This window comes from Hyperolius riggenbachi, chromosome 6 (assembly GCF_040937935.1).
Source record: "Hyperolius riggenbachi isolate aHypRig1 chromosome 6, aHypRig1.pri, whole genome shotgun sequence".
Classification (NCBI taxonomy): Eukaryota; Metazoa; Chordata; class Amphibia; order Anura; family Hyperoliidae; genus Hyperolius; species Hyperolius riggenbachi.
In genome coordinates this window covers 264,667,849-264,693,805 of record NC_090651.1, presented here as the reverse complement: position 1 = coordinate 264,693,805, position 25,957 = coordinate 264,667,849, and the positions used below count along the sequence as shown (strand labels likewise).

Here is a 25,957-nt window from a genome sequence, read left to right as displayed (position 1 = left end):
CACTGGCGCAACAGTAGCTCCTGCGAGTCCCCCCATTGCAGGGGTGGCCCAGGGGCTAAGGGGCCTGGAAGTGGCAGATTCTTGTGTGCGCTCACTCCCACCTCACAACTCCTCTTCTCCTTCCCGCACCTCTGAGATTGCGCAGAACAGCGGCAGCTGCAGCAGAATGTATACTGTACCTACTGTAATTAATTCAGCAGGACAGGACCTCTTCACTACCATGTAGCCTATTAGCTTGTGGCTTCCTATCACATGACATGCAATGTCGAGAGAGCCACAAGCTAAAAGGCTGCGCGTCGAGGCTACATGAAGTAGTGAAGATGTCCTGTCATGTCAGAATTGGGTAAAGTATATGCTCCTGTGGCTGCCACTGCTCTGAATGATTGCAGGTGTGTGGAAAGGACTGGACACCTTTTTATGTGCGACAAGCCTTATTTGTTGGCACTAGGAAGACGTACACAATACAAGGTGGGTGGTTTAAATATTTTGACCAGTGCACACACGCGTGTGTATATATACACGACATATCACGTGTACATTTGCTTAACAGGCATCACAAGCTAAAGTAAAAAAAAAGAAGATACATTATGTATTTTTGTTCCAAAGCGAAGCATGAAATGTCTTATTGTTCTATAACTAGAAAGGCACGTTCTGTATAAAGGGATCTGTCAGTTGAAGGCGTGACATGTTGTATATAACGGTTCTACATGTGTGTGTAATGTTACAGACACATTTCATGAACACTCACAGTAAGTAGTGATTGAGCAATAAAGACAACATATTAATGCAGTGACAGCTCTAATGTTACACAAAGGAATAATGAATTCTTTGCACTTGTAATGACAGGCTGCATCTTCTTACCTGCGTCATTTCCTCCTCCACAATAAATATTCAGCCTTCCACTCATGCATTACTTAGACTGACAGACGCACGAGTCAACTTAGCTTATCCCCTCTTAAAGCTACAAACTTAAATAAGTATTTCGAAGCATACTTAGGAATAGAGACATGTGAAATCAAAAAGTTTACCAAAGCCTTATTTTTGTGAGAATTTTAAAGTTTTCAGTGAAATTAACTTTCATTTTATGGTGAAAAAGTAAAGGAGGGCACCTACCTTTAATGCCCATTCGCAGTCTTTTATAGCTTCCTGGTATTTTTGCAGCTTTATATAAGCCTGTAATAAAACATAATATACTAGAATACGTGAATATAAATATATATATATATATATATATATATATATATATATATATATATATATGAAACAATGACAGCTGCATTTTTATCGTTTTTCTAAATATTATTTCAGTATATATATATATATATATATATATATACGCTTTCTGAAACACAATGTATACCTACCGTATTACCCTTTACTACATTATGTCAAGAACCCTTGGACACATATATACATTTAGTAGTACACTCAGGGCAGGATTTACACTTCAGAACCCTATCGGCACAGAAGTTCTGGTGCCTTAATCTTGCAAACACACAAGTCCTGACACAATCGTGGGTTCACCCTCCAAACTGTACTGCAAGTGAGTTGGCTGCCCCAAATCCCTGGCCATCATCTCTCCCCCTTATAATGCCCAGCGTGCCTGCGCTCACCATCCTGGAGCTGCTCTGACCTCACTGTCTTGAAGCATACAAAGCTAGATGCTCAGGATCAGAAACAAACACTTACCTAAGGAGAGCGAAGCCCTCAGTGTCTCTGGTCATCCACCACTCACTGGGACACGCCTGCTGATCGAAGTCACGCTCCTATGCTAACACGAGCGTGGCCATGCCACAGCTGCGCAAGCATGATCATGTTTGTGCAGTGGTACAGAGCCACGCATGCTTGCTGCGCAGGCTCTCCTGTACTCACACAGGCACAGTGCGGCTGCATGCATGCTTGAACAGGAGAGCTGCCCCAATCAGAATTCTGGCAAACCCATGTCATTAATCTTTGGAGGGTTTTCGCTCAGGATGGGGGACCAGAGGATGTTGAGGAAGCCTCATTAGAATCCAGAGGCTTCCTTCTCCTTAGGTGAGTATTTGATTTTGTACCTGAGCTTTGGCTCAGAAACACTTTAACTGTGCTGTTAAAGAAAAAAAAACTGAGAAGAAAGTCTAATTTCACTGTATTGTTTGGATAATCTGTGCATTTCTTGGTTAGTTTGATAAATCAATCTTTATCTAGATCCCACTCACAGATTTCAAGATACAGTTCCAATAATCACCAGTTCAGGCTCCTCCAAAGTCCAAACCACAAAAAAAGGAGAGGGGAAGGTGAAGCTCTGTGATCAGACCGACCTTCGTATGCTGGGAATACACGGTTCGTTTCTGCCGTGCGTTTTTGCTCTCGATCGTTTTGCCGTTCAATTTCAGCTTTCGATTCAGCTCTTGATTCTTATCTTCCTCTCGTTTTTCTTATCTTTTTCCCTTCACTTCTATCAGAAATCAAGCGGCAACACAATCAAAAGGGAGATCGGACATGTCGGAAATTATCTATCGAACCATCTAATCAGCGACAAAACGAACCGTGTATTCCCAGCATTAACCTCCATACCAACACATCAGATATAAGAAAGGTGAGAGGATCACATAGCATTATCAAACTAAATACTGATGCCCTCCACCTCTCCAGAGCACCTCTGCCACCTCAACCGTAATCATCATCAATGCCGGTACACACCCCCAATGTGCCTGCAATGACCCGAAGTCCTTCAATCTGTCCGGAGGTAGGATTAAACGGTGTATGGGGGGGACTGGCAGCTGGACGCTTGATGCGCTGACACTAAAACTGAAAAGTTCCAATAGGGTAAAACCATTTTTAATATTAATTAAAAGATTGAAAAAGCACTCACAAGCATATGTACAGTGCTTTATTTTCTACACTGCTCCCTAAAACCATTTAGAAAGACAATTGCCCATATGTCATTCACTTTTTTCCTAGGAGATCATTTTTCATCTTCTCTTTAAAATACTTTTTGCAGAGCTTTGAAATAAAAAAAAAAGCACCAAAAAGTAAGTGATAAAGTCTAAATTATTTTGAATATTTTCTTGTCTGCTAATGGTGTAAAACAACATATTTCTAATATTTGTAAAAACATTTGTAAAGCAGTTTTCTCCTGTAGGGGGTTCCGGCTGATTCGCTACCGCAAGCGATTCGGCCGGCGGTGCCGTTATACCTTATGGCAGAGTTTCCCCGCGATAGTGGAAACGGGCCCTGCGAGTCCCTCTCATGCAGACTGTCATGAATTTGTAAATAGCCGGGTGATTTGTTTTTTAACTAATTCTTAACCCTTTATTATCCATTTTACTAGCTTTCTTTTCAGTATAAATGATTTTTAGTTTTAGTTTTTATACATTTTGCGATAGTGGTCCTTTAAAGGTCCAAGCGGAACTGCATTTATGGATAACTGTTCCTATGCATCATTCTAGTTTCAAATGGCTTTCCTCTATAAATCCCACTAATGAGCTCTCTGCCAATCAGCATGTTCTTTTCTATTAAGTGGGAATGGTGGACAATGAGCAGGAGTGAGTTGCAATGGCCTGCGGCTGTACATATCAATAGCTATCAAGCATGGTTTTCATGCACATGTTGATATAACCCAAATGATGTGTGTGAAATCATTAGGTGGGCAGAGCCATAATGCCTGGAGAGTCATGCTGGAGTCCCTGTACACAGCAGAGGTATGAGAGCAGGTGCCCGTCAGCTGATGTTTGAAGTCTGATCACACATTAATCTCCCTCTTGCTGTTATGGCTAGTTTGTCCCAGCAGCCAGTGAGTACCCAGTAAAAAACAGGAACTTTCAGTACACTGTGTACTACCTACAGTTGGCTTAGACCAGGGGTAGGGAACCTATGGCTCGGGAGCCAGATGTGGCTCTTTTGATGATTGCATCTGGCTCACAGACAAATCAGTAGGGGTTGATTCACTAAGCTACACTGCTCAAGCAGCGTAGCTTAGTGTGGCAGTGCAAGTAACATTTTCAAACTAGTCATGCTGCTGCTGTAGCATGCACTGATAACTTACTTGCGCTACCCCAAAACTAACAGCTGCTCCAATTGCCCCACTCTGGGCCCTGTCAGGTCCAGTGACTTTGTAGAATGAGATCCCTGCACTTTGATTGGCCCAATAGGCTGCCTGTCACTTGATTATGTTGCTGAAACCCAAGAGAAGCTGAAGACGTGTCTGACATCACCATGGCAACAGGGACCTGAGCCATACTGTCCCAGTTTGAAACATATTGTACGGCTCTCATTTTACATACATTTTAAAATATGTGGCGTTTATGGCTCTCTCAGACAAAAAGGTTCCTGACCCCTGGCTTAGACAATCCACACTCCCTTGGATGTACTTCTTGACTAAAAATAGCATAGATAGCAAGCAGTTTTGAGCCTCCCTTTTAGCAATGGAGGTGGAACTGAGACTTTACTGATCACTATAAACTGTGTTTATATCCATGTATGTATTGGCCGAAATTTGCAGCTTTGGATACAAAAACTTTTGACTATGACATGAATAGCTGAAGTGCTATGTGACCGTTTTTGTGAGAAGGATTGCTTTTTCTATAAGCTTAATGCCACTTTTGGCACTGTTGGCCTTCTGTCCACATCTTTTTCATGTTTATACGTCATCAAAACCACTGATGTGCTTATAAGATTCAGCCTCAGCTGCTCTCTGTTATGTGATGAATTTGTTATTAGCTGGTTATGCCTCATACCAAGACCAATTCCTCTATATTTTCCTGCTATATATACACGTGTATTGGTAGATCCTGATAGACCCTGAATAATTTTCAAAAGGGTTGTCCTAGCCATTGGACACACAACAGGCTGATATGCAGCAAATCTCTAGGTGTTATAGCTGGATATACCTAATATGGAGAATACAACTGGCTGCCTAGAAGCTGTTGTACTTTGTTGAATTTTTATGAGTTGTATGTTCTTAAGGATCGTGTCTTTGCACCACATACATGTTTAATTAAGCTGCTTGGTATTTTTATATCTTTAGTGTGCTGCACTAGATATTTATTGACACTTTCTTTTTAAAGGAATACTGTAGGGGGTCGGAGGGAAATGAGTTGAACTTACCCGGGGCTTCTAATGGTCCCCTGCAGACATCCTGTGCCCGCACAGCCACTCACCGATGCTCTGGCCCCGCCTCCGGTTCACTTCTGGAATTTCAGACTTTAAAAGTCTGAAAACCACTGCGCCTGCATTGCCGTGTCCTCGCTCCCGCTGATGTCACCAGGAGCGTACTGCACAGGCACAGACCATACTGGGCCTTTGGAATACACTCCTGGTGACGTCAGCGGGAAGGAGGACACAGCAACGCAGGCGCAGTGGTTTTCAGACTTTAAAGTCTGAAATTCCAGAAGTGAACCGGAGGTGGGGCCGGAGCATCGGGGAGTCGCTGCGCGGGCACAGGATGTCTGTGGGGGACCATTAGAAGCCCCGGGTAAGTTCAACTCATTTTCCCCCGACCCCTCTACAGTATTTATTTAATGGTTTTCAAATATGCCTAGTCCCTTATTAGCTGTTGTATAACATTGGGGGCCAATCACACGAACTTGGAAAAGGTGCCCAAAACGATCTTGAATGATAGTTTCAGGTGACCAGAGATGTAAGTATGGGCCTTCAGCCTGTAAAAATGGGGACATAACTGGACACACTAAGAAACAATGTTAAGAGCCTTTAATAGTGCAAAAAGCTTGTTCCCACTGCTTGAGTTGCATACATTAATGAGGCCGTAAATAAGTACATAAAGAAGAATCTGTAAAACAAGAAAACATTCCAGCAAGTTGTTTCTTTCACACAACTTGTTATTGTGAAACTTTGTGTTAAAGTGAGTCTAAAGTAAAAAAAAACAAAAAAAAAAAAACTAAAATAGAGTAAAATAAAAAGAAATACAAAGAATAAAAACAAAAAAAAAAGATTCTTACCTAAGGAGAAGGCTCTGGGTCTTATAGATCCTCCCCGTTCTTCTCCTGGCCTTCTTGTTCCACCACTGGCTCCCCTGTTAGCAGTCTTCGACCGATGGGTCAGAGACTGCTCTCTGCTGCTGCGGTAGGCTTTGGAAGCCCGAGTGCTCCTGAAGACAGACCGCTCCATACAGCCATGAACAGTACGGAGCTTCCCGTCTTCAGGAGCACTTTAGCTCCTGAAGACTTCTGAAGCCTCCCGTGGTGGAGGATTTAAATAGAGGAGCCAGCGGTTTAACAAGGGGACAAGGAAAGGAAAGGCTCTATAGGACCCCGAGCCTTCCCTCTCCTTAAGTATTTTTTTTAAACTGCTTCAAACTCCCTTTAATGACAGGTTCACCTCCATTATATGTTAGTAGCAGCTTTTATAAAGACCTCTAGAAGATTAAAAAATGTTCTGAATTTAGGTCATTGAAGGAAAAGTTAACCCAAGACATTTAAAGCAGATATGATTTAAAGCAGATATGCCACTCAGCATTTACTTCATAGTTTATCTGATGTGACATAGTTTATATTTTTCAATACAGCCCTGTACAAAAGTTGTAAAGTTATATAAATGAAATGCTAGCTCTCACTAAAACCAAAATCAATTTGCATTATCATCACAATGCCCTTAGAAAGCACATGATCTCTCATTTACTGCCATTCAAGACACAGAAACACAAAATATCATCATTCTAACAAAAAAAATTTCATGTTCAGCTTCACAAAATGATCAAAACACGCTTCCAGAAAGTCCTGTACAAGGGCAGATTGGTAAGGATGGACAGTGTGATGGCGTTAGTTGAGCAGGAAGGCAGGTAAGAGGTTCACTTTTTTTAGTGCGTGATGGTTTGCATTATAAGCTGCAGGTATGGTGGCAGTGCTGGTCCTCTTTAAGTGGTGGTCGACAAGGTTTTTTTGGCAGAAAACATGGAGATGAAGAGCAATCCAATTATGTAGATGTCTTTCTTTGTGATCTTATATATGGATGAGTTAGGTGACTTTATGAAACAGATTTAAGCAGCTGTGACCAATAATATTATCCAAAGGTTGCAGCAGCAGGTGGATGGTGTGCTCCAAGGTTCTTCCAAAGCCTACAACATTCTGATCAGTGTTATCAATGAGAAGCTGCCCAAACACAGTTTGATGCTGTTTTGCTACTGGAATGGCATCAGTAAAGGCTGTAGGGTATATAAAGTGTATACAATGAACAGAGGTGCCAAAAGTATAAAATTAGATTAAATGAGCTTAAAAACCAACTCAAATGGCAAAAATGAAGGAGGAAGTGGTGGTCTTACCTCCCTCAAGCAGACACGACTCAGACAGTCAAACACATTTATTAGAAACTCAAAAAAATGTTTGCAACGCGTTTCGCAGGCTCAATCCCGCTACATCAGGCAATACAGAGAGGAGTATCAAGCGATCTGCACAAGGATTCAAGTTAAGCACCTCTGTAGGGTATATAATGGTCAGACTTGGTTAAGGTCAGTTCTATCATTAAAAAGCCATTACATTTTATTTGAGGTGAGATCATGGAAACATTGTAGATGAAGCTTATGACCCCATCGCAATCACTGGACCAGCTCTTTAAGAGCTGGATCAGTAGCATTGTAGTATAAGGCCATTGTTGCCTCAATGGATGTGTTGTGTCACACAGCAACTCTGTGCTACAAGCCAGTCTTTCAGGTAAGAGGGTCAATGCTGATATTGGAAAGGATAGAAGCGTTCCTGAGCAGGTATCCAGATGTTCAATGTGTGGGTATATTGTATATTATATACATGTGCAGTATACAGTGGTTTGCAAAAGTATTCGGCCCCCATGAAGTTTTCCACATTTTGTCATATTACTGCCACAAACATGAATCAATTTTATTGGAATTCCATGTGAAAGACCAATACAAAGAAGTGTATACGTGAAAAGTGAAATGAAAATCATACATGATTCCAAACATTTTTTACTAATAAATAACTGCAAAGTGGGGTGTGCATAATTATTCAGCCCCCTTTGTGCAGTCAATTGCCCATAGACATTGCCTGATGAGTGGTAATGACTAAATAGAGTGCACCTGTGTGTAATCTAACGTCAGTACAAATACAGCTGCTCAGTGACGGCCTCAAAGGTTGTCTAAGAGAATATTGGGAGTAACAACACCATGAAGTCCAAAGAACACACCAGACAGGTCAGGGATATCGTTATTGAGAAATTGAAAGCAGGATTAGGCTACAAAAAGATTTCCAAAGCCTTGAACATCCCACGGAGCACTGTTCAATAGAGATGGGCCGTAGAGTTGGGCCGAACCTTCAATTGTAGGTTCGCGAACCGGGTTCGCGAACTTCCGCGGAAGGTTCGGTTCGCGTTAAAGTTCACGAACCGCAATAGACTTCAATGGGGATGCGAACTTTGAAAAAAAAAATTTATGCTGGCCACAAAAGTGATGGAAAAGATGTTTCAAGGGGTCTAACACCTGGAGGGGGGCATGGCGGAGTGGGATACACGCCAAAAGTCCCCGGGAAAAATCTGGATTTGACGCAAAGCAGCGTTTTAAGGGCAGAAATCATATTGAATGCTAAATGACAGGCCTAAAGTGCTTTAAAACATCTTGCATGTGTATACATCAATCAGGTAGTGTAATTAAGGTACTGCTTCACACTGACACACCAAACTGTTTACTGAACAGAACAGGTATGCAGTGGCGGGTTCACTGAACAGAACAGGTATACAGTGGCGGGTTCACTGAACAGAACAGGTATGCAGTGGCGGGTTCACTGAACAGAACAGGTATGCAGTGGCGGGTTCACTGAACAGAACAGGTATGCAGTGGCGGGTTCACTGAACAGAACAGGTATGCAGTGGCGGGTTCACTGAACAGAACAGGTATACAGTGGCGGGTTCACTGAACAGAACAGGTATGCAGTGGCAGGTTCACTGAACAGGTATGCAGTGGTGGGTTCACAGAACAGGTATGCAGTGGTGGGTTCACAGTACAGGTATGCAGTGGTGGGTTCACAGAACAGGTATGCAGTGGTGGGTTCACAGAACAGGTATGCAGTGGTGGGTTCACAGAACAGGTATGCAGTGGTGGGTTCACAGAACAGGTATGCAGTGGTGGGTTCACAGAACAGGTATGCAGTGGTGGGTTCACAGAACAGGTATGCAGTGGTGGGTTCACAGAACAGGTATGCAGTGGTGGGTTCACAGTACAGGTATGCAGTGGTGGGTTCACAGAACAGGTATGCAGTGGTGGGTTCACAGAACAGGTATGCAGTGGTGGGTTCACAGTACAGGTATGCAGTGGTGGGTTCACAGTACAGGTATGCAGTGGTGGGTTCACAGAACAGGTATGCAGTGGTGGGTTCACAGTACAGGTATGCAGTGGTGGGTTCACAGAACAGGTATGCAGTGGCAGGGCAAGAGAGAAGTTGGATGGCAAATTGGGACAGCTCTGGCCACAGGTCAAGCCTGCACAACCAGTAGTCCAAGGGTTCATCGTCGCTTTTCGCAGTGTTTACATCCACACTCAAGGCTAGGTAGTCGGCTACCTGCCGGTCCAGGCGTTGGTGGAGGGTGGATCCGGAAGGACTATGGCGAGGAGTTGGACTAAAGAATGTCCGCATGTCCGACATCACCCTGAGATCGCTGGAGCGTCCTGTCCTTGCCTGCGTGGACTTGGGAGGAGGAGGGTTACTGCCAGTGGTACCTTGATTGTGTTGTGCAGCCACATCACCCTTAAACGCATTGTAAAGCATGATCGACAGCTTGTTCTGCAAGTGCTGCATCCTTTCCGCCTTCTGTTGAGTTGGTAACAGGTCCGCCACTTTGTGCCTGTACCGAGGGTCTAGTAGCGTGGCCACCCAGTACAGGTCATTCGCCTTGAGTTTTTACTCTCCATCTTCTCTTGCTCTTCCTCAGTGACGGGACGCAACTCCTCTTGCTCCCCCCAGCCGCGAACAATACCACGGGAACGTGGAGCAGCAGAAGCCCCCTGTGACGGCTGTCGCGGTTGTTGTTCTTCCGCCGCCTCTTCCTCCTCCACAGAAACACCTTCCTCATCATCATCATCATCAGAGTCTGACTCCTCTCCTTCCCCACACGACTCCTCTTCCTCCTCCTCCTCCCTCCTCTGTGCTGCCGCAGGTGTTGTGGAAACATCGGGTTCGGATGTAAGTCGCTCCCACAACTCCTGCTGCCGTAACTGTTCTCGTTCACGCTCCTCCACAGCTGTATCCACCACTCTACGCACGGCACGCTCCAGGAAGTAGGCGTAGGGGATCAAGTCGCTGATGGTGCCCTCAGTGCGACTCACCAGTTTGGTCACCTCCTCAAAGGGCTCCATGACCCTGCATGCATTTCGCATCAGTGTCCAGTTGTTGGGCCACAACATCCCCATCCTCCCAGATTGTGTCCTTGTACTGTAATGATACAGGTACTGGGTGACGGCTTTCTCCTGGTCTTGCAGGCGAGAGAACATCAGCAGGGTGGAATTCCAGCAAGTCGGGCTATCGAAAATCAGGAGTCTCACCGGCAAGCTGTTTCTACGCTGAATGTCTGAAAAGTGTGCCATGGCCTTGTAAGAGCGCCTGAAATGCCCACACAACTTCCTGGCCTGCTTCAGGACGTCCTCTAAGCCTGGGTACTTGGACACAAATCTTTGCATGACCAGATTCAGCACATGTGCCATGCAGGGTACGTGTGTCAGCTTTCCCAAGTTCAACGCGGAAATGAGATTGCTGCCGTTGTCACACACCACGTTGCCGATCTCAAGCTTGTGTGGGGTCAGCCATTGCTCCACCTGTTTGTTAAGAGCAGCCAGGAGAGCTGCTCCAGTGTGACTCTCCGCTTTCAGGTAAGACATGTCTAACACTGCGTGACACCGTCATACCTGGCATGCAGCATAGGCCCTGGGGTGCGGGGGCTGTGTAGCTGGAGAGGAGATCACGGCACCAGCCAAGGAGGAGGATGACGACAGCGAAGAGGTGGTAGCAGGCGGAGAGGAGGTGGCTGGAGGCTTGCCTGCAAGCCGTGGATGTGTGACAAGTCGGTCCGCTGCGCAGCCACGTACTCCCTGCTTGCTGCCATCGGTCACCAGGTTGACCCAATGGGCTGTGTATGTAATGCAGCGGCCCTGCCCGTGCTTGGCAGACCAGGCATCCGTGGTCAGGTGGACCCTTGACCCAACGCTCTTCGCAATAGATGACACCACTTGCCTCTCAACTGCACGGTGCAGTTTGGGTATGGCCTTTTGTGAAAAATAAGTGCGGCCTGGTATCTTCCACTGCGGTGTCCCAATGGCCACAAATTTACGGAAAGCCTCTGACTCCACCAGCTTGTATGCTAATAGCTGGTGAGCTAATAGTTCCACCACGCCAGCTGTCAGACGCCGGGCAAGAGGGTGACTGGCAGACATTTGCTTCTTACGCTCAAATACTTCCTTTACGGACAGCTGGGTACTGCTGTGGGCAGAGGAGAAGGAACCGCTCAAGGGAAGAGGCGGTGTGGAGGAGGGTGGCTGTGAAGGTGCAAGGGAGAAAGCGAATGAAGACGATGCACCTGAAGGAGGAAGAGGAGAAGGAGGGTGGCTTGTCTTTTGGGTGCTGCTTTTCCTCAGGTGTTCTTGCCATAGCTGTTTGTGCCTTCTCTCCAGGTGCCTTCATAAGACACTTGTCCCTACGTGAGAGTTGGCCTTTCCACGGCTCAATTTTTGCTGGCAGAGAGAACATATGGCTTTGCTCCGATCTGAGACACACATGTTAAAACATTTCCAAACCGCTGAGCCCCCCTGGGGTGATGGCGCTACAGTGGCGTCAGCAGCTGACGTTGAAGGGCATGTTTGCTCACTTGGCTGCCTGTCCATAGCTGGCGATACATTGCGCTGGACACTGCCCCCAGCTGTTTCTGAGGACGAGCTCCCTCTGCTTCTATCATGGAGTCGTCTCCTCCTACTCCTCTCTGACTCCCCCTCTGAACTGTCCCCCTGGTCATCTCCTCTACTGGGAACATACATGGCATCCGTATAATCGTCATCATAATCCTCCTGCCCAGCTTCAATTTCCTCAGACACCTCCTCAACTGCACCAACTTCAGGTGGTTCATCATCCCCCGCCTCACACGTTACATCGATACTATTGCCACCTAACTCAGACGTATGAGGTGGTGTACCTGCGCCTTCTTGTTTTTGCAGTAGTGGCTGGGAATCAGTGATTTCACCACCACCACCAAATAACTCCTGCGAAGTGTCAAATGCAGCGGATGTGGTGCTTGTTGTAGCGCTGGTGGCTGCGGGAGATGAGGTGTTCTGTGTTAAAAACTCAAGCACCCATCTGGATAGACTATAGAGAATCAGACAAGGCCAAATCCTTCCTGCAATGAGACATAAATAGCTCGCTAGAGAGGGCCCAACACCCCCCAGATACCACTATTCATTCCTGGTAAGGGGGTATACACCTGACGCTATTTGAGTAATACTTGCTTTTATCACACAAACATTAGGAGTAAGTGATTGTTTTGATCCAGATCATATACTATCTGTGTGAAATGACATTATTTCTAATGGTTTTTTGGTATTGCCATCCCCATGTGTTTAATTTTACCTCTTTAATGTTCCCACCCCCCCACCCCCACTTACCTCCCCCCCCCACTTACCTCCCCCCCCCACATCCCCCCTCCCCACCCCCGCACACCCCTTTACCTATACCTCCATTTCCCCCTCTCATACTCATGTTCCATGGGATGAACAACTGCCAAACTTATATATTATCTATTATTTGTAAGAACTATAGCGGTAGTCTCATCCCTATATTGTGTAAGCAAATTTTATGTAACCATGAGAGCAATACCTGTTATGTATGTTTATAACAAAACCTTCAATAAAAATTTATTTTTCAAATAAACTCAAGCACGTCCTCACAATTTTGGGAAGTGATGGCACGTGCCTTCTTCTGAGCACTGTATTTTGGGACAGGTCCGCACGCAATCTCAGCAACACCACCTCGCACAGACTTGCCAGTGCTTGGTGGCCTTCCTCTGGGTCTGCCTCTACCTCTTCCTCTACCTGGTTTGTCCATTTTGTCCATCTCGGGGGAATGCTAGGTATATGCAGTGAGCTGGGTTCACTCAACACAACAGGTAGTTTTATGCAGTGAGGTGGGTTCACTCAACACAACAGGTAGTTAGATGCAGTGAGGTGGTTTCACTGAACAGTAAAGGTAATAAGATGCAGTGAGGTGGGTTCACGCAACACAACAGGTAGTTAGATGCAGTGAGGCGGGTTCACTGAACAGTAAAGGTACTTAGATGCAGTGGGTTCACTCAACACAACAGGTAGTTAGATGCAGTGAGGTGGGTTTACTGAACATTAAAGGTACTTAGATGCAGTGAGGTGGGTTCATGCAACACAAAGCTAGGTATATGCAGTGATGAGGTGGGTTAAGTAAACACAACAGGTACTGGGTAGTTAGATGCAGTGAGCTGGGTTCACTGAACAGTAAAGGTACTTAGATGCAGTGAGGTGGGTTCACTGAACAGTAAAGGTACTTAGATGCAGTGAGGTGGGTTCACTCAACACAACAGGTAGTTAGATGCAGTGAGCTGGGTTCACTCAATACAAAGCTAGGTATATGCAGTGATGAGGTGGGTTAAGTAAACACAACAGGTACTGGGTATATGCAGTACCGGGTAGTACAATGTGCAGCTCCCTGTCACACACACAGGTAGTCACTGAATGTGCTGGGCTGTTGGCAGTGGCACACACACTATGAATTAGCAAGGCTGTGCATGCAGCAAAAGTGTCAGTTTGACACACAGAAAAAAAAAGTACAGGATTAGCTCTGAAAAGAGCTGTTGAGGGGTGCTATAAAAGCAATATTAATCAGCCAGGAGCAAGCTAAGCAGCCAAGAACCTAAATAATCTGTCCTTAGAAGGCAGCTGTCCCTAGTCTCTCTCTAGCAGGCTAGCAGGCACACAAATAAGGCTAATGGCCGCAGGGGCCTGCCTTATATAACGGGGGGAGGGGGGCTTCAGGGCTTAGTGTAGCCTGAATGGCTACAATGTGCCTGCTGACTATGATGCAGAGGGTCAAAGTTGACCCTCATAGTGCATTATGGGGCGAATCGAGCTTCCGCAAAAGATCGCCTGTTGCAGGCGAACGCGAACCACCGAAGTTCGCCTGGAGCCATTCGCCAGCGAACCATTCGGCTTATCTCTACTGTTCAAGCGATCATTCAGAAATGGAAGGAGTATGGCACAACTGTAAACCTACCAAGACAAGGCCGTCCACCTAAACTCACAGGCCGCACAAGAAGAGCGCTGATCAGAAATGCAGTCAAGAGGCCCATGGTGACTCTGGACGAGCTGCAGAGATCTACAGCTCAGGTGGGGGAATCTGTCCATAGGACAACTATTGTGGCAAGAAGAAAGCGATTGTTAACAGAAAAGCATAAGAAGTCCCGTTTGCAGTTTGCCACAAGCCATGTGGGGGACACAGCAAACATGTGGAAGAAGGTGTTCTGGTCAGATGAGACCAAAATTGAACTTTTTGGCCAAAATGCAAAACGCTATGTGTGGCGGAAAACTAACACTGCACATCACTCTGAACACACCAGCCCCACTGTCAAATATGGTGGTGGCAGCATCATGCTCGGGGGGTGCATCTCTTCAGCAGGGACAGGGAAGCTGGTCAGAGTTCATGGGAAGATGGATGGAGCCAAATACAGGGCAATCTTGCAAGAAAAACTCTTGGAGTTTGCAAAAGACTTGAGACTGGGGCGGAGGTTCACCTTCCAGCAGGATAACGACCCTAAACATAAAGCCAGGACAACAATGGAATGGTTTAAAATAAAACATATTCATGTGTTAGAATGGCCCAGTCAAAGTCCAGATCTAAATCCGATCGAGAATCTGTGGCAAGATCTGAAAACTGCTGTTCACAAACGCTGTCCATCTAATCTGACTGAGCTGGAGCTGTTTTGCAAAGAAGAATGGGCAAGGATTTCAGTCACTAGATGTGCAAAGCTGGTAGAGACATACCCTAAAAGTCTGGCAGCTGTAATTGCAGCAAAAGGTGGTTCTACAAAGTATTGACTCGGGGCTGAAAAATTACGCACACCCCACTTTGCAGTTATTAAAAAAAATGTCTGGAATCATGTATGATTTTCGTTCCACTTCTCACGTGTACACTTCTTTGTATTGGTCTTTCATGTGGAATTCCCAAAAAATTGATTCATGTTTGTGGCAGTAATGTGACAAAATGTGGAAAACTTCAAGGGGGCCGAATACTTTTGCAAACCACTGTATTATGGCCCGTACTCACGGGCTGCAGAAGTGGCCTGTCGCCAGCACACGTGAGCGTGTGGGCGACAGGCCGGCGACAGCTCCTCACCAGGTCCCTCCGCGTACACACGCGGAAGAGGGACCAGCGGCGAGACGGAAGCTGTCGCCGACGTTCCTCCTCCCCCCGCCGGAAGCTCCATTTACCACAATGGAGGTTGCTGTCGCTAGTCCGCGTACTCACGCGGACTAGCGACAGTTGCGGGGGAGGTGCGGCGGCGACTGTCGCCATGCGATTGAAACTTTCAATCGCATGGCGACATGAGCGACGGGCGACAGTTCGGGGTGCGCGCGCGCGACGGCCCATACTCACGGGCGACCTGTCGCCGCAACACGCGCGCGCCGCGTGTTGAGGCGACAAAAGTCCCTCGTGAGTATGGGCCATTAGTGTGGGTTTTTCAGTGAGATGTTAGGTAAATAAACAGGCAGCCTGTTTATTTACCTAAGACATTCCACAGCACATTACAGCACTTGCAGATGACCCAGCATTAGAGAATGGGCTTTATCTTCACAGCACAGAGAGGAGAGAAATTAGTTGTAATCGTACAAAGAATCGTATCGTGTAGATGAGGCTTAAGGGCTTTTTCCAGGCTTTGCTGATCACTGACGATCAGCAAAGCACTGCTGCCAATGTATCCCTATAGATAAATTCACACTGTGGCACTTGCAATTCCGCTCCATCGCAAACGTGGTGCATGCAGCATTTTTGGGGAGATTGTGCTGTGATCCTCGTTCTCTTGAATCCCCCTTGAACCACATGGTCTAAATATACAATTGTACTATGTAGAAGGCTGACTGGGCAGCAGGAATTGCATAGATGGCCCTTTTAACTAGGAAACTGCAATCTGCAAGAGACAAGCAGCTCTGCTTTCTTTATATGCTCTCAACTTTTAATGCCATTTAGATGTTGTTCAAAGGGCTGTGAGCCTTCAAAGTGTAGAATGAAATAAGTTTTCTCCCCATATAGCTCTACCTGAAGTGTAACAGCAGAACGGCGGGATGCGGGAGGCGACAATCCACAGGATGCTGCATCTGCCATCCAGCAGAGCATGTTGAGCTAATGCTCTTATGAAAGCATCTACCTACCACAAAGCTTGTGGTCAAAGGCCTAGTTATTTCTCATATCTGTCTAAACCAACATTTCTGAGATGACTATATGTATGTATTCCATACTGATGTACTTTAGGGAGGCTTGCCTTATATGCTCTTAATACAGCCAGACTATAACCAAAAAGAAAAAAAAAAACAATAAACGTGAGCTTTGTGTTTTACAGGACAGATAAAGTGAGAGGGATATGAAGGCTGCCATATTTATCTCCTTTTAAACAATGCAAACTGTCTGGCTGTCCTGATCCTCAGCAGACCCAGCCTCTAATACTTTTAGCCATAGACCATGAATAAGCATGCAGATTGGATGTTTGACTTAAAGAGAACCCAAGGTGGGGTTCTGACAATGAAATCCGCATACAGAGGCTGGGTCTGCCTATACAGCCCAGCCTCTGTTGCTATCCAGATCCCCCCTAAGCCCCCCCTGCGCTCTGCGATAACCCATAAATCACAGCCGTGCTGTGCGGGCTGTGTTTACCTCTATATTGTCAGTCTCGGCACTCTCCCCGCCTCCTGCATAGCTCCAGTCCCCGCCCATGTCCCTTCCCTCCAATCAGCGGGGAGGGAAGGGACGCGGGCGGGGACCGGAGCTATGCAGGAGGCGAGGGGAGCAGCAGACTGACAGTACAGAGGTAAACACAGCCCGTTGCAACATGCTGCGTGATGGCAGCGTGGGGGCTTAGGGGGGATCTGGATAGCAACAGAGGCTGGGCTGTATAGGCAGACCCAGCCTCTGTATGTGGATAGCATTGTCAGAACCCCACCTTGGGTTCACTTTAAGTTACACAGCATTTGCCACATGCTTGTTTCAGGTGTACTGCTCCAGTAGGGCTGCTGCTGGAATAAGTTCACTTGGCCTTTAATTTTAGCATCACTGTTCAGGCCGTGTTTGTCTGAAAACGTAAAATCTTACCTGGGGGTCCCTTGTATTGTTTTTCGTACAAGCTCTATATTTACTGTCAGGACAAATCCATACTCGTATGCAACATGTGCCTTGGGCTGTGGACTTTTTATTTTCAACACAATCACTTTTCAGTAACTCCCCCCCCCAAAAAAAAAAACTGTATTAAACAAGCTACATAAAGAATTTAAATCAGTCTATATTTTTTGTTTAAAACACATCTTTGCCTTTCTTTATTATGAATTATGGTGTATAAGTAGAGGTCTATGTAAATTACATCCATTTCAATATTAATGATCTTCCAGCAGCTGTCATCGCTACAGGGATCTGTTAGCTTCATTACAGTTATAAGTGCTGGAGAGCTAACTGGATTTAGATGGAGTTGGGACTGCCAGATACAGCGACCCAAAACAAAGAGTTGTGTAGTACACACTCCACTCATCGCTCCACAATAATTCCGCAACTGTACAAGAAAATGGCATTTAAAATAGAATTAGAAGCCAGGGTAAAGGTTCAAACTTTGGTCAAGTTTACATTTGTGAGAAGGATATTAGCAGCTGATAATCTGCCCCAGGGATATGGTCAATGAGTACACGAATAATGGTACATTTCTCCATTAGACAAGACACAGAACATTGAATGTATATGGTGCTTTTCTTCTGGCGGACTCCAGAGCTGCAGCCACTGGGGTGCACTCAGTAGGCAGTAGCAGTGTTAGGGAGTCTTGCTCAAGCTCTCTTCCCTAAATAGGCGCTGGCTTACTGAGCAGGCAGAGAAGAGATTTTAACCCAGTGAGTCAGAGGCAGAGCTCTTAAAGGGAACCTGAACTGAGTAAAATTATTTAGAATAAACACATAGCTGCAAATAAATATAACATACTGCCTCGCCATCAGTTCCTATCATATAGCTCTACCTGAAGTGTAACAGCAGAACAGCGGGATACCGGAGGTGACAATCCACAGGATGTTGCATCTGCCATCCAGCAGAGCATGTAGAGCTAATGCTCTTAGGAAAACATCTACCTACCACAAAGATTGTGGTCAAAGGCCTAGTTATTTCTAATATCTGTCTAAACCAACATTTCTGAGATGACTATATGTATGTATTCCATACAGATGTACTTTAGGGAGGCTTGCTTTATATGCTTCTTACAGTCATCACTTCCAGTTTTGTCAGAACTAAAATATATCAGTTGCAGTCAGTTAAATATCAGCTGCTGTCATTTACAACTGAATGTGCAATGCAATGTCCATGTTTCCCTATGGCTCAAGTGAGCGATATTACAGTTTAACAGTGTGCTGACCAGGAAGCTGTTATGGGATAATGGCCATTTTCAAAATGGAGGACAGAGAATTCCACTGATCACAGTGGACAAACAGGACGCAGGCGAGGAGAAAGAGATTGGTGAGTAGACTACACAGGAGGTAAGTATGACATGTTTATGTTTATTTTGACTTTTAATTTTCAGTTCAGGTACTCTTTAACTAATACACTATCCAGTCACTTCATTAGGGACGAGGAGAGTGATAAAGGTCTGACAGATGTCCCAATCCACCTCTACTCTTTCCAAAACCAAAAAGGAACACATCTGACGGGTTTCACTGTGAGATTAAGGACTATATGAGCTACATCTAGAAAGTTATGACTTACCACTGGCTATAATAGTTTGCTCTATTTAAATAATATAATTTGAGATCCCCCCCCCCTGAACTCACAATACCATGCGATGTAGTAGTATATTTGTGATATATACCATCATTGTTATTTTGTGTTAGGGACCGGCAGCATTATTTTTTATTGTTACTTTTCCTTTTAAAAAATAAATAAATACATAAAATAATGCATTTTCTCTAGAATATCAATGCAGGCAGGCTGCAGAGAGCTCAGCCAAAGAATTTATTTCATTTCTCACTACCTATTACACATGTTTTCCTGCCTCTTCTGCTCACCAGTAAACTACCAGAAGGCAACATTCTAGGAGACACTTGAAAGCATGCCAATTTTTAGAAATATTACCAAAAATGTTTTCTTAGATTCACTGAATGTTGCTTGTTCTGCCATAATTTATGTCAGTTTTGGATGCCTCATCGAGAGACCTAGAAATGCAATTTAAGAGTAATTAAGGCGATTCATCTGTTCCAACAGAATTGGAAAATAGGGTCTCTGAATTCCTGGAGCTGGAATCGCTCTGTCTGAACAATATTACTGAAGTAGGAAATAAAATATGGAACAGAATGTTGGAGCTATGGAAATCCACGCAGATGACTATCGGTTTCTGAGATGGCTGGTCCCATTTTTCCGCCTTTGTTCCTTTCCTCTTTCCCCCCTTTTCTCTCTCTTCTCCACCCCCCCACCCATTGCTCTTGGCAATGATTACAAAGTTGCTTTATTAATTATCCTATCCTTTGCTCTATATTTACAACAGGATGAAATGGCAGCACTTCCAAATGCAGGCTGCCCCCGAATTGACCAGCTGCATAGATGTGCAGAGCCACGGGCAGATTACACAACTTGCATTCAAAACAGATGCAGCAATTGCAGGAAGTTAGCTTCCACAAACATTTTGCTTGAATATTGTTCAGTACTATACTCTTCCATGACATTGACGTGCCCTCACCGCAGAGAGCTAACCACTAACTAACAATTAAAACATAGTGGCTGCTAGCCATAAATGGTCTACACATTTTCTAAATGAAACGTTTTTGGAAGATAACATCCTCCTCTGCTGCATCTGTTTTGAATGCAAGTTGTGTAATCTGCCAATGTTTTGAGCTCTGCACATCTATGCAGCTGGTCAACTCAGGTGCAGCCTGCATTTGGAAGCGCTGTAATTTTCTCCTGTTGTACAAAAATGTAAGTCTACTTTTGGCTAGCTGCATCCATGCGTATTAGTTTGCATTCAATTAAACTAGATTAGGGTTTAGTGCATAGTTTGCATCTGATTTGTATTCAAGGTGCGTATTTACTGTAAGTCTATAGGAGTCGCTGCACACCTCTGTTGGTTTTATTTCAGTTGCAGCCAGATTAGGAACGCTGCCAATTTTTTGCTGCTCTATATTTACAGGCTAACCATGATGCAAGATAAGAATCCCAAAACCTTGAGCGCTGTGATGAAGCCTGGGTCATGCAGTTGCGCTATTATCTGACTTGTCAGATGGGTCTGCAGAAAGAACAAGGTGATTCAGCGCATTCAGTTTTATTCACCTTTGACATCAAAGGTGTTCAGATTCAGGATTCTACAAAGACAGAATTTGTGGGCTTGTTCAGCCCACAGTAGCTCTACAATAGCCGCTAAGCCAGCTAAATGGCGCATGTCTCCTGCCGAGCCAGTAATTTTACCATCTATCATAATAAAATAAAGTTCAACAGAAATGTAATTTTCCAGCCTAATCCCACAGGACCCAGGATACACTCAGCTCAAATTTTAAAACAGATGTTTTGTTTTACAATTAAAAAGGAAATGCACTGGTTTGTCTAAAAGACAGCTACCAAGAGTGAATTCATTTCCAGTTGCTGCATTTTGAATATAACATGATTATATAAAATTGTCTTTTTGTCATACTTGTAAACACATCTGTTGTTGGGAGGTTGCAAAGAACACCTCGATGCTGCACTGGCCCTCCTAATCACAGCCATATTATGTAAAATGACTGGGGTTCTGATTGGAACAGCTCTCTGGGTGGCTCGAATGTGTGATTAAAGTAGATTGCAATGTGGGCTTTAAATGACGTTATTCCCTTTTCAGCATTTTGCCTTCAATACGACTTTATCCATTTCTGTATAAGACATTCTGGTGTCACAGGCTGTGTCAGTAATGAATAGAGGTAGTAAGAAAGTATTTATGAAGATGGAAATAATGTACTTAGAATCTCAGATCCAAATGATGCTAATAAAATATGTACCACAATAAAACTCTTGCGGTGTTTGCTTTCATTAAACTTTCCAAGAATCTGTGTAAGGATTGGAAATGTATGCATAAGCACATACAGTGAGCAGGGGCGTAACTAGGCACCACCGGGCCCCCCTGCAAAAATTCTGAGCGGGGCCCCCCCGGGCGCGCTCGGGCCGTTTTGGGGGGCTGGAGGGGTCACTGCACGAGGGGAAAGCCATGCCCACAGTTGGCGGAGAGGGGGGAAGGTACCCCTCCTCCCTCGCCTCGGGGCTCTCCCCTCTGCGCTCCCCTCTAGCTTAATAAGTGTGCGGGCAGCGGCGGGCAGCGGCTGATACATACCTTCCTTCCCTCTTCCGTGCGTTCCTCACTCTAGTCTCTGACGCGACTTCCTGTATAACAGGGCCCCCCTGCGGGGGCAGGGGTCGCATCCCCTGTTTTTACGCCAGTGACAGTGAGGCAGGGACCACCCTTATGTATGTTTTAATGCAATTGTCACCCACCATCAGCTGTCTACACCTGCTGGCTGTCTATGGGAATTGCACGTGGTGTGCAATAGAACACTGCAGGGACTCAAATGTTTTAATGCATGGAAATCCCAAACTATAAATCATAAAGTGCATGAGGATCATTGCATGTGATTTTGCATTGCGCACAATCACACATTTTTGACATGTGTGATCCCTGTCTAAGCAGGAAAAAGCCACCATCCAATTTTACAGATGAATTACGAATGTTAAACCTAACCCTATTCACATATGAGCCATCCTTCTACCAATGTCTGACACTAGCTGCCCCACCCCCAATACATAACTCTAACTGAGCCCCCCGCCAATGCCTAACCGATCCTCCTACAGATGCCTAACCCCAACCGACCCCCACGCCAATACCTAAACCTAACCAACCACGCACTCATGCCTATCCCTAACCATCCCCCACATCAAACCTGCTGATATAGGCACCACCTTCATTGCTACAGTATGTATAGTCACAATTAAAGAGACTCTGAAGTCTAAAAAAAAATGTCTTTTTATTTAACAAATATGTTTAATATCTTAGCTCTAACTAAATCGCTGCATTCCCGCATCTGTAAACTATCTAAATCCCCCCTAACTCGCCCTCCCTCTCCCCTGCAAAATCCATGACTTTCTTGGTCATGGATTTTGCTGCCCTAAGGGCTTCCGTGTGAGGCAGAGCTATGAGCTGCAGCCCTGCCTCACACACATCTGTCAGCAGCGGATCTCCGCCTCTCCCCGCCCCCCTCTCTGAAGGAAGACTAAGAAGGGCGGAGGAGAGGCGGCGATCTGGGCTGACAGAAGCGCTGTGAGGGTGAGCTGCGGCTCATAGCTCTGCCTCTCACAGAAGCACTGCCCTGATTGCCCCACCCCTCCCCCACCCAGGGAGTTAGGGGGGATTTAGATAGTTTACAGCGGCTGGAATGCGGCAGGTTAGTTAGGGCTAAGATATTAAACATATTTGTTACATAAAAATACTTTTTTTAGTGACTTCAGAGTCTTTTTAACGATGGCATCTATGTGGTGCCTAAACTTCCACGGCGCCACAAAAGCTCACCTTTCCAGCTTTGCAAGTGTGTAATCAACCAGGTAACACTGTTTTTTACCCTGACAGGCAAATCAGATTTAATTTCCATGCTCTAACCTGTCAAACATACAAAGATGAATACACCCTCCAGCAATTGTTTTTTTTTTTTTTTTTTAGGGAGAGAGCACATAAATTATGGAGGTAGGTGCCTAAAGAGAGATATTATCAAATAATGTGTAATACAGTATTGATTATAGATCCTAGAACAAAAATAAAAGAGAAAGCTGTCTGAAGAATTAGAAAAACAGCATCTGGAGTCAAAGCAAACCACCAAGGAATACAAATATAGCATGCAGCCGCTTCCAAGGAATAATAATGTGATGAATCCATGTAGAGGTTGTAAATGGGTTTCCAAAGTGTAGTATTCCTCAGATCAGGAATGCATTTATGCTGCTTTTTATGTGTTCAGCAACCAGCACATATCAAAGCTGACAGAAGAAGAATCTGTTAGTATTTTACCCTGGTAATCTGCAGGTCCCATTTGCAGGCAGAAATACCTTTTTGGAATCAAGATCCCTAATTTGATAACAAGTCTGTAGTCAGGAAACAGAATATTACATTTTTGATTTTTTTCCCCACTTGTTTGTTTTATATTTTGCATAACTTGCTTTGCCGCTAAAATATGTAAATGACTGTTGTTGAATTGCTAGTAAAATAATTATCCCCCTATAGCTACAGTCCAGGAATCAGGAAAGCTGTCTTTTCCTTCCATAAACTACAGCAGATGTTTTGATACTAATAGCCAACTAGGGTTCACCTTTAAAATGGAACTGAAAGCACAGAAAGCAATTAAAGGTGACACGAGGTCAGAAATTTACATATTTTAATGAAGTCAGGCATGAAATATTATACAGTATCTACAGAGACAGCCATGCATCATCCAGGATATTAGACTTTAATATCCAGCCACCAATGCCATACAATCCAGATTTGAATCCATTTATGTGCCGTGCATGTAACTCACAAGGAAAAAGGGAGAAGAAGAGGTAGATTCGGGGACACAAGTCAGACCGGTGATGACAGCCGTTTCACATCAACAGACCCTTGATCACATTGATTTCAAGAGAAAGATTAGGAATAGGCATGCAAAAGGAGGTTTTTATTAGGGTTGGTAATAGGGTACAGGGGCGTAACAATAGACCCTGCAAGGGATGCCTCCGCAGGGGGGCCCAGACGACACAGGGGGCCCGTGGGGGGGGAAAGTTTGAGAGACTCACAGCTAAGGGCATGGAGAAAAAAAAACATATTCTGCTCTCACACCATTGTTATATTGACTGCATGTGTCCACCACACAAATAAGGACTCACACACACTTTGGAATTTGTACACTGTCCCTGCTCCCTAGGGTTCCTAAAAAACATCTGTCTCTCATTGCTACAAGTTCTAAAGACTTGCCTACAACCTTATAAACAAAGGAGTCACATTTTGAAAAAAGTTGTAGACTTTCCCTTGACAGCAAAAGAATTCCTAGAATCTTATCACACGGGCTAATGGAGTGGAGATTGATGTCTTACTGTTGCTGCTTCATTGAGAGCTTGTTGTCTCACATGGAGTCCAAGATACTGTAATAACAGTATCAATCAGTGACATTCTGAATGTTTTGCCAAAGTTACATTGAATACTATATCTTACGTTGAGCATGTCATTGTTGTTCCTCCATATAGCATGTGCTCTCATGTAGTAAAATAATACGGCTGTGTGTGTATGTGTGTACTGGGAGCAGAGCTGCAATGAGGGACTTGTCGGCTGCAAGGGGCTGGAGGAAGCCCCGGGTAAGTAGATCTAGGGGTAGCATAGTGTAACGATTGGTGTCAGCACGCAGAGAGAATCTGATTATTGGTGATCTGCAGTATCACCAAAAATACAGATATACACCTGATTATTGATGATCTGCAGAATCACCGATAATACAGATATATTGCTAACCTCTGGACACCTAAGGGTATGTAAGTGTTTGGTGTAAGAGTAGTACTTTGAGTAATGCACCTGCTGGGCAGGTGATATAGGCAGTAAAGGAACACTGCTCTGAGAGTACAGGAACCTTCCAGCAGCCTGAGACTCTCCAAGGGTGGAGTCAGGCTGGAGACAGGAAGGGCCATTGAGTGAGTGACATATGAAGGTGGATGTCACTCTCTGATCTGGAGACTATCTCTTAAGGGGAGAGATAGCTCCCGAGGTCGGACACGCCTGGTCGGTAACACACGGACAGATAAAGTACAAAGACAGAAGGCTGATTCGGTATCCAAGGCAAGCAGGGTCTGGCAATGGAGTATCAGAAATGCGAGGTACCGAATCAGAGGACAGAGGAGTAGTCAAGAAAGCAATAAGTCATAACAGATATCAAACAATGCCTAGTCTGGGTGTGAGGTCCGTGGTCTCTCCACCCTGGAACTAGTCTGATGTATAACAAAATGATCGCACAAGTTCCCTAGTCTTGGGTGCGAGGTCCGTGGTCTCAGCACCCTGGAACTAGTCTGATGTATTACACAAATGATAATACAGTTCCCTAGTCTGAGTGCGAGGTCCGTGGTCTCAGCACCCTGGAACTAGTCTGGAGTATAACACAAATAATAATACAGTTCCCTAGTCTGGGTGTGAGGTCCTTGGTCTCTACACCCTGGAACTAGCTAAAGCATAAACAGAATTACAGTTCAAGTAATCTGGCTCAGTGTGAATTCCCAGGTCCACCTGGTTCAAACACACTTTTGGATCTGACTAAGGTCTGAGTGCTTCCACGTAGTGTTCGTAACGGCAGACAACTTGCAACTGGCCAGCAGTAACTATATATGGAGTAGTGCTCTCCGGCACTATCTGGATAGCACCAGTGCTATCCTGCTCTGGAGTCAGCTGATCGGCGTGATCAGCTGACTCTCTCTGCCCAGTATAAGAATTCTGCCTCTCAGCGCGCGCGCGTGTATTCCTAAGCCTGTGTGCACTAACAGACTCAGCCACACCAGACACACGCTGCCGCGTGCAAACCGCCGCGCTGGACGCGGAACCAGCCGCCTTACTGTTGTTGCATGCGGCGGCTTTTCCGCGTTCTGCCCTGCTACCAGACACATGCTTCCGCGTGCAAACCACCGCATTGGACGCGGAATCAGCTGCCTCCTCAGCAGCACACGCGGCAGCTTTTCCGCGTTCTCTCACGCTTAGATTGCCTGACGTTTCCTTTAAG

At 45.2% G+C, this 25,957-nt stretch overlaps 1 protein-coding gene across 9 annotated transcripts in view; it reads right to left on the bottom strand.

The window, feature by feature from the left end:
• TTC12 (tetratricopeptide repeat domain 12) overlaps nucleotides 1-25,957 on the bottom strand; it is a 308,494-nt gene that overhangs the window by 228,320 nt on the left and 54,217 nt on the right. For all 9 annotated transcript variants that reach the window (XR_011022127.1, XR_011022128.1, XM_068240772.1 and 6 more), the window contains exon 7: nucleotides 1,114-1,173. Coding sequence is in view for 7 of the 9 variants with exons in the window: in XM_068240772.1 (XP_068096873.1) it covers nucleotides 1,114-1,173 (60 nt within the window). In the remaining 2 variants the exon portion in view is untranslated. The remainder of the gene's footprint in view (nucleotides 1-1,113; nucleotides 1,174-25,957) is intronic.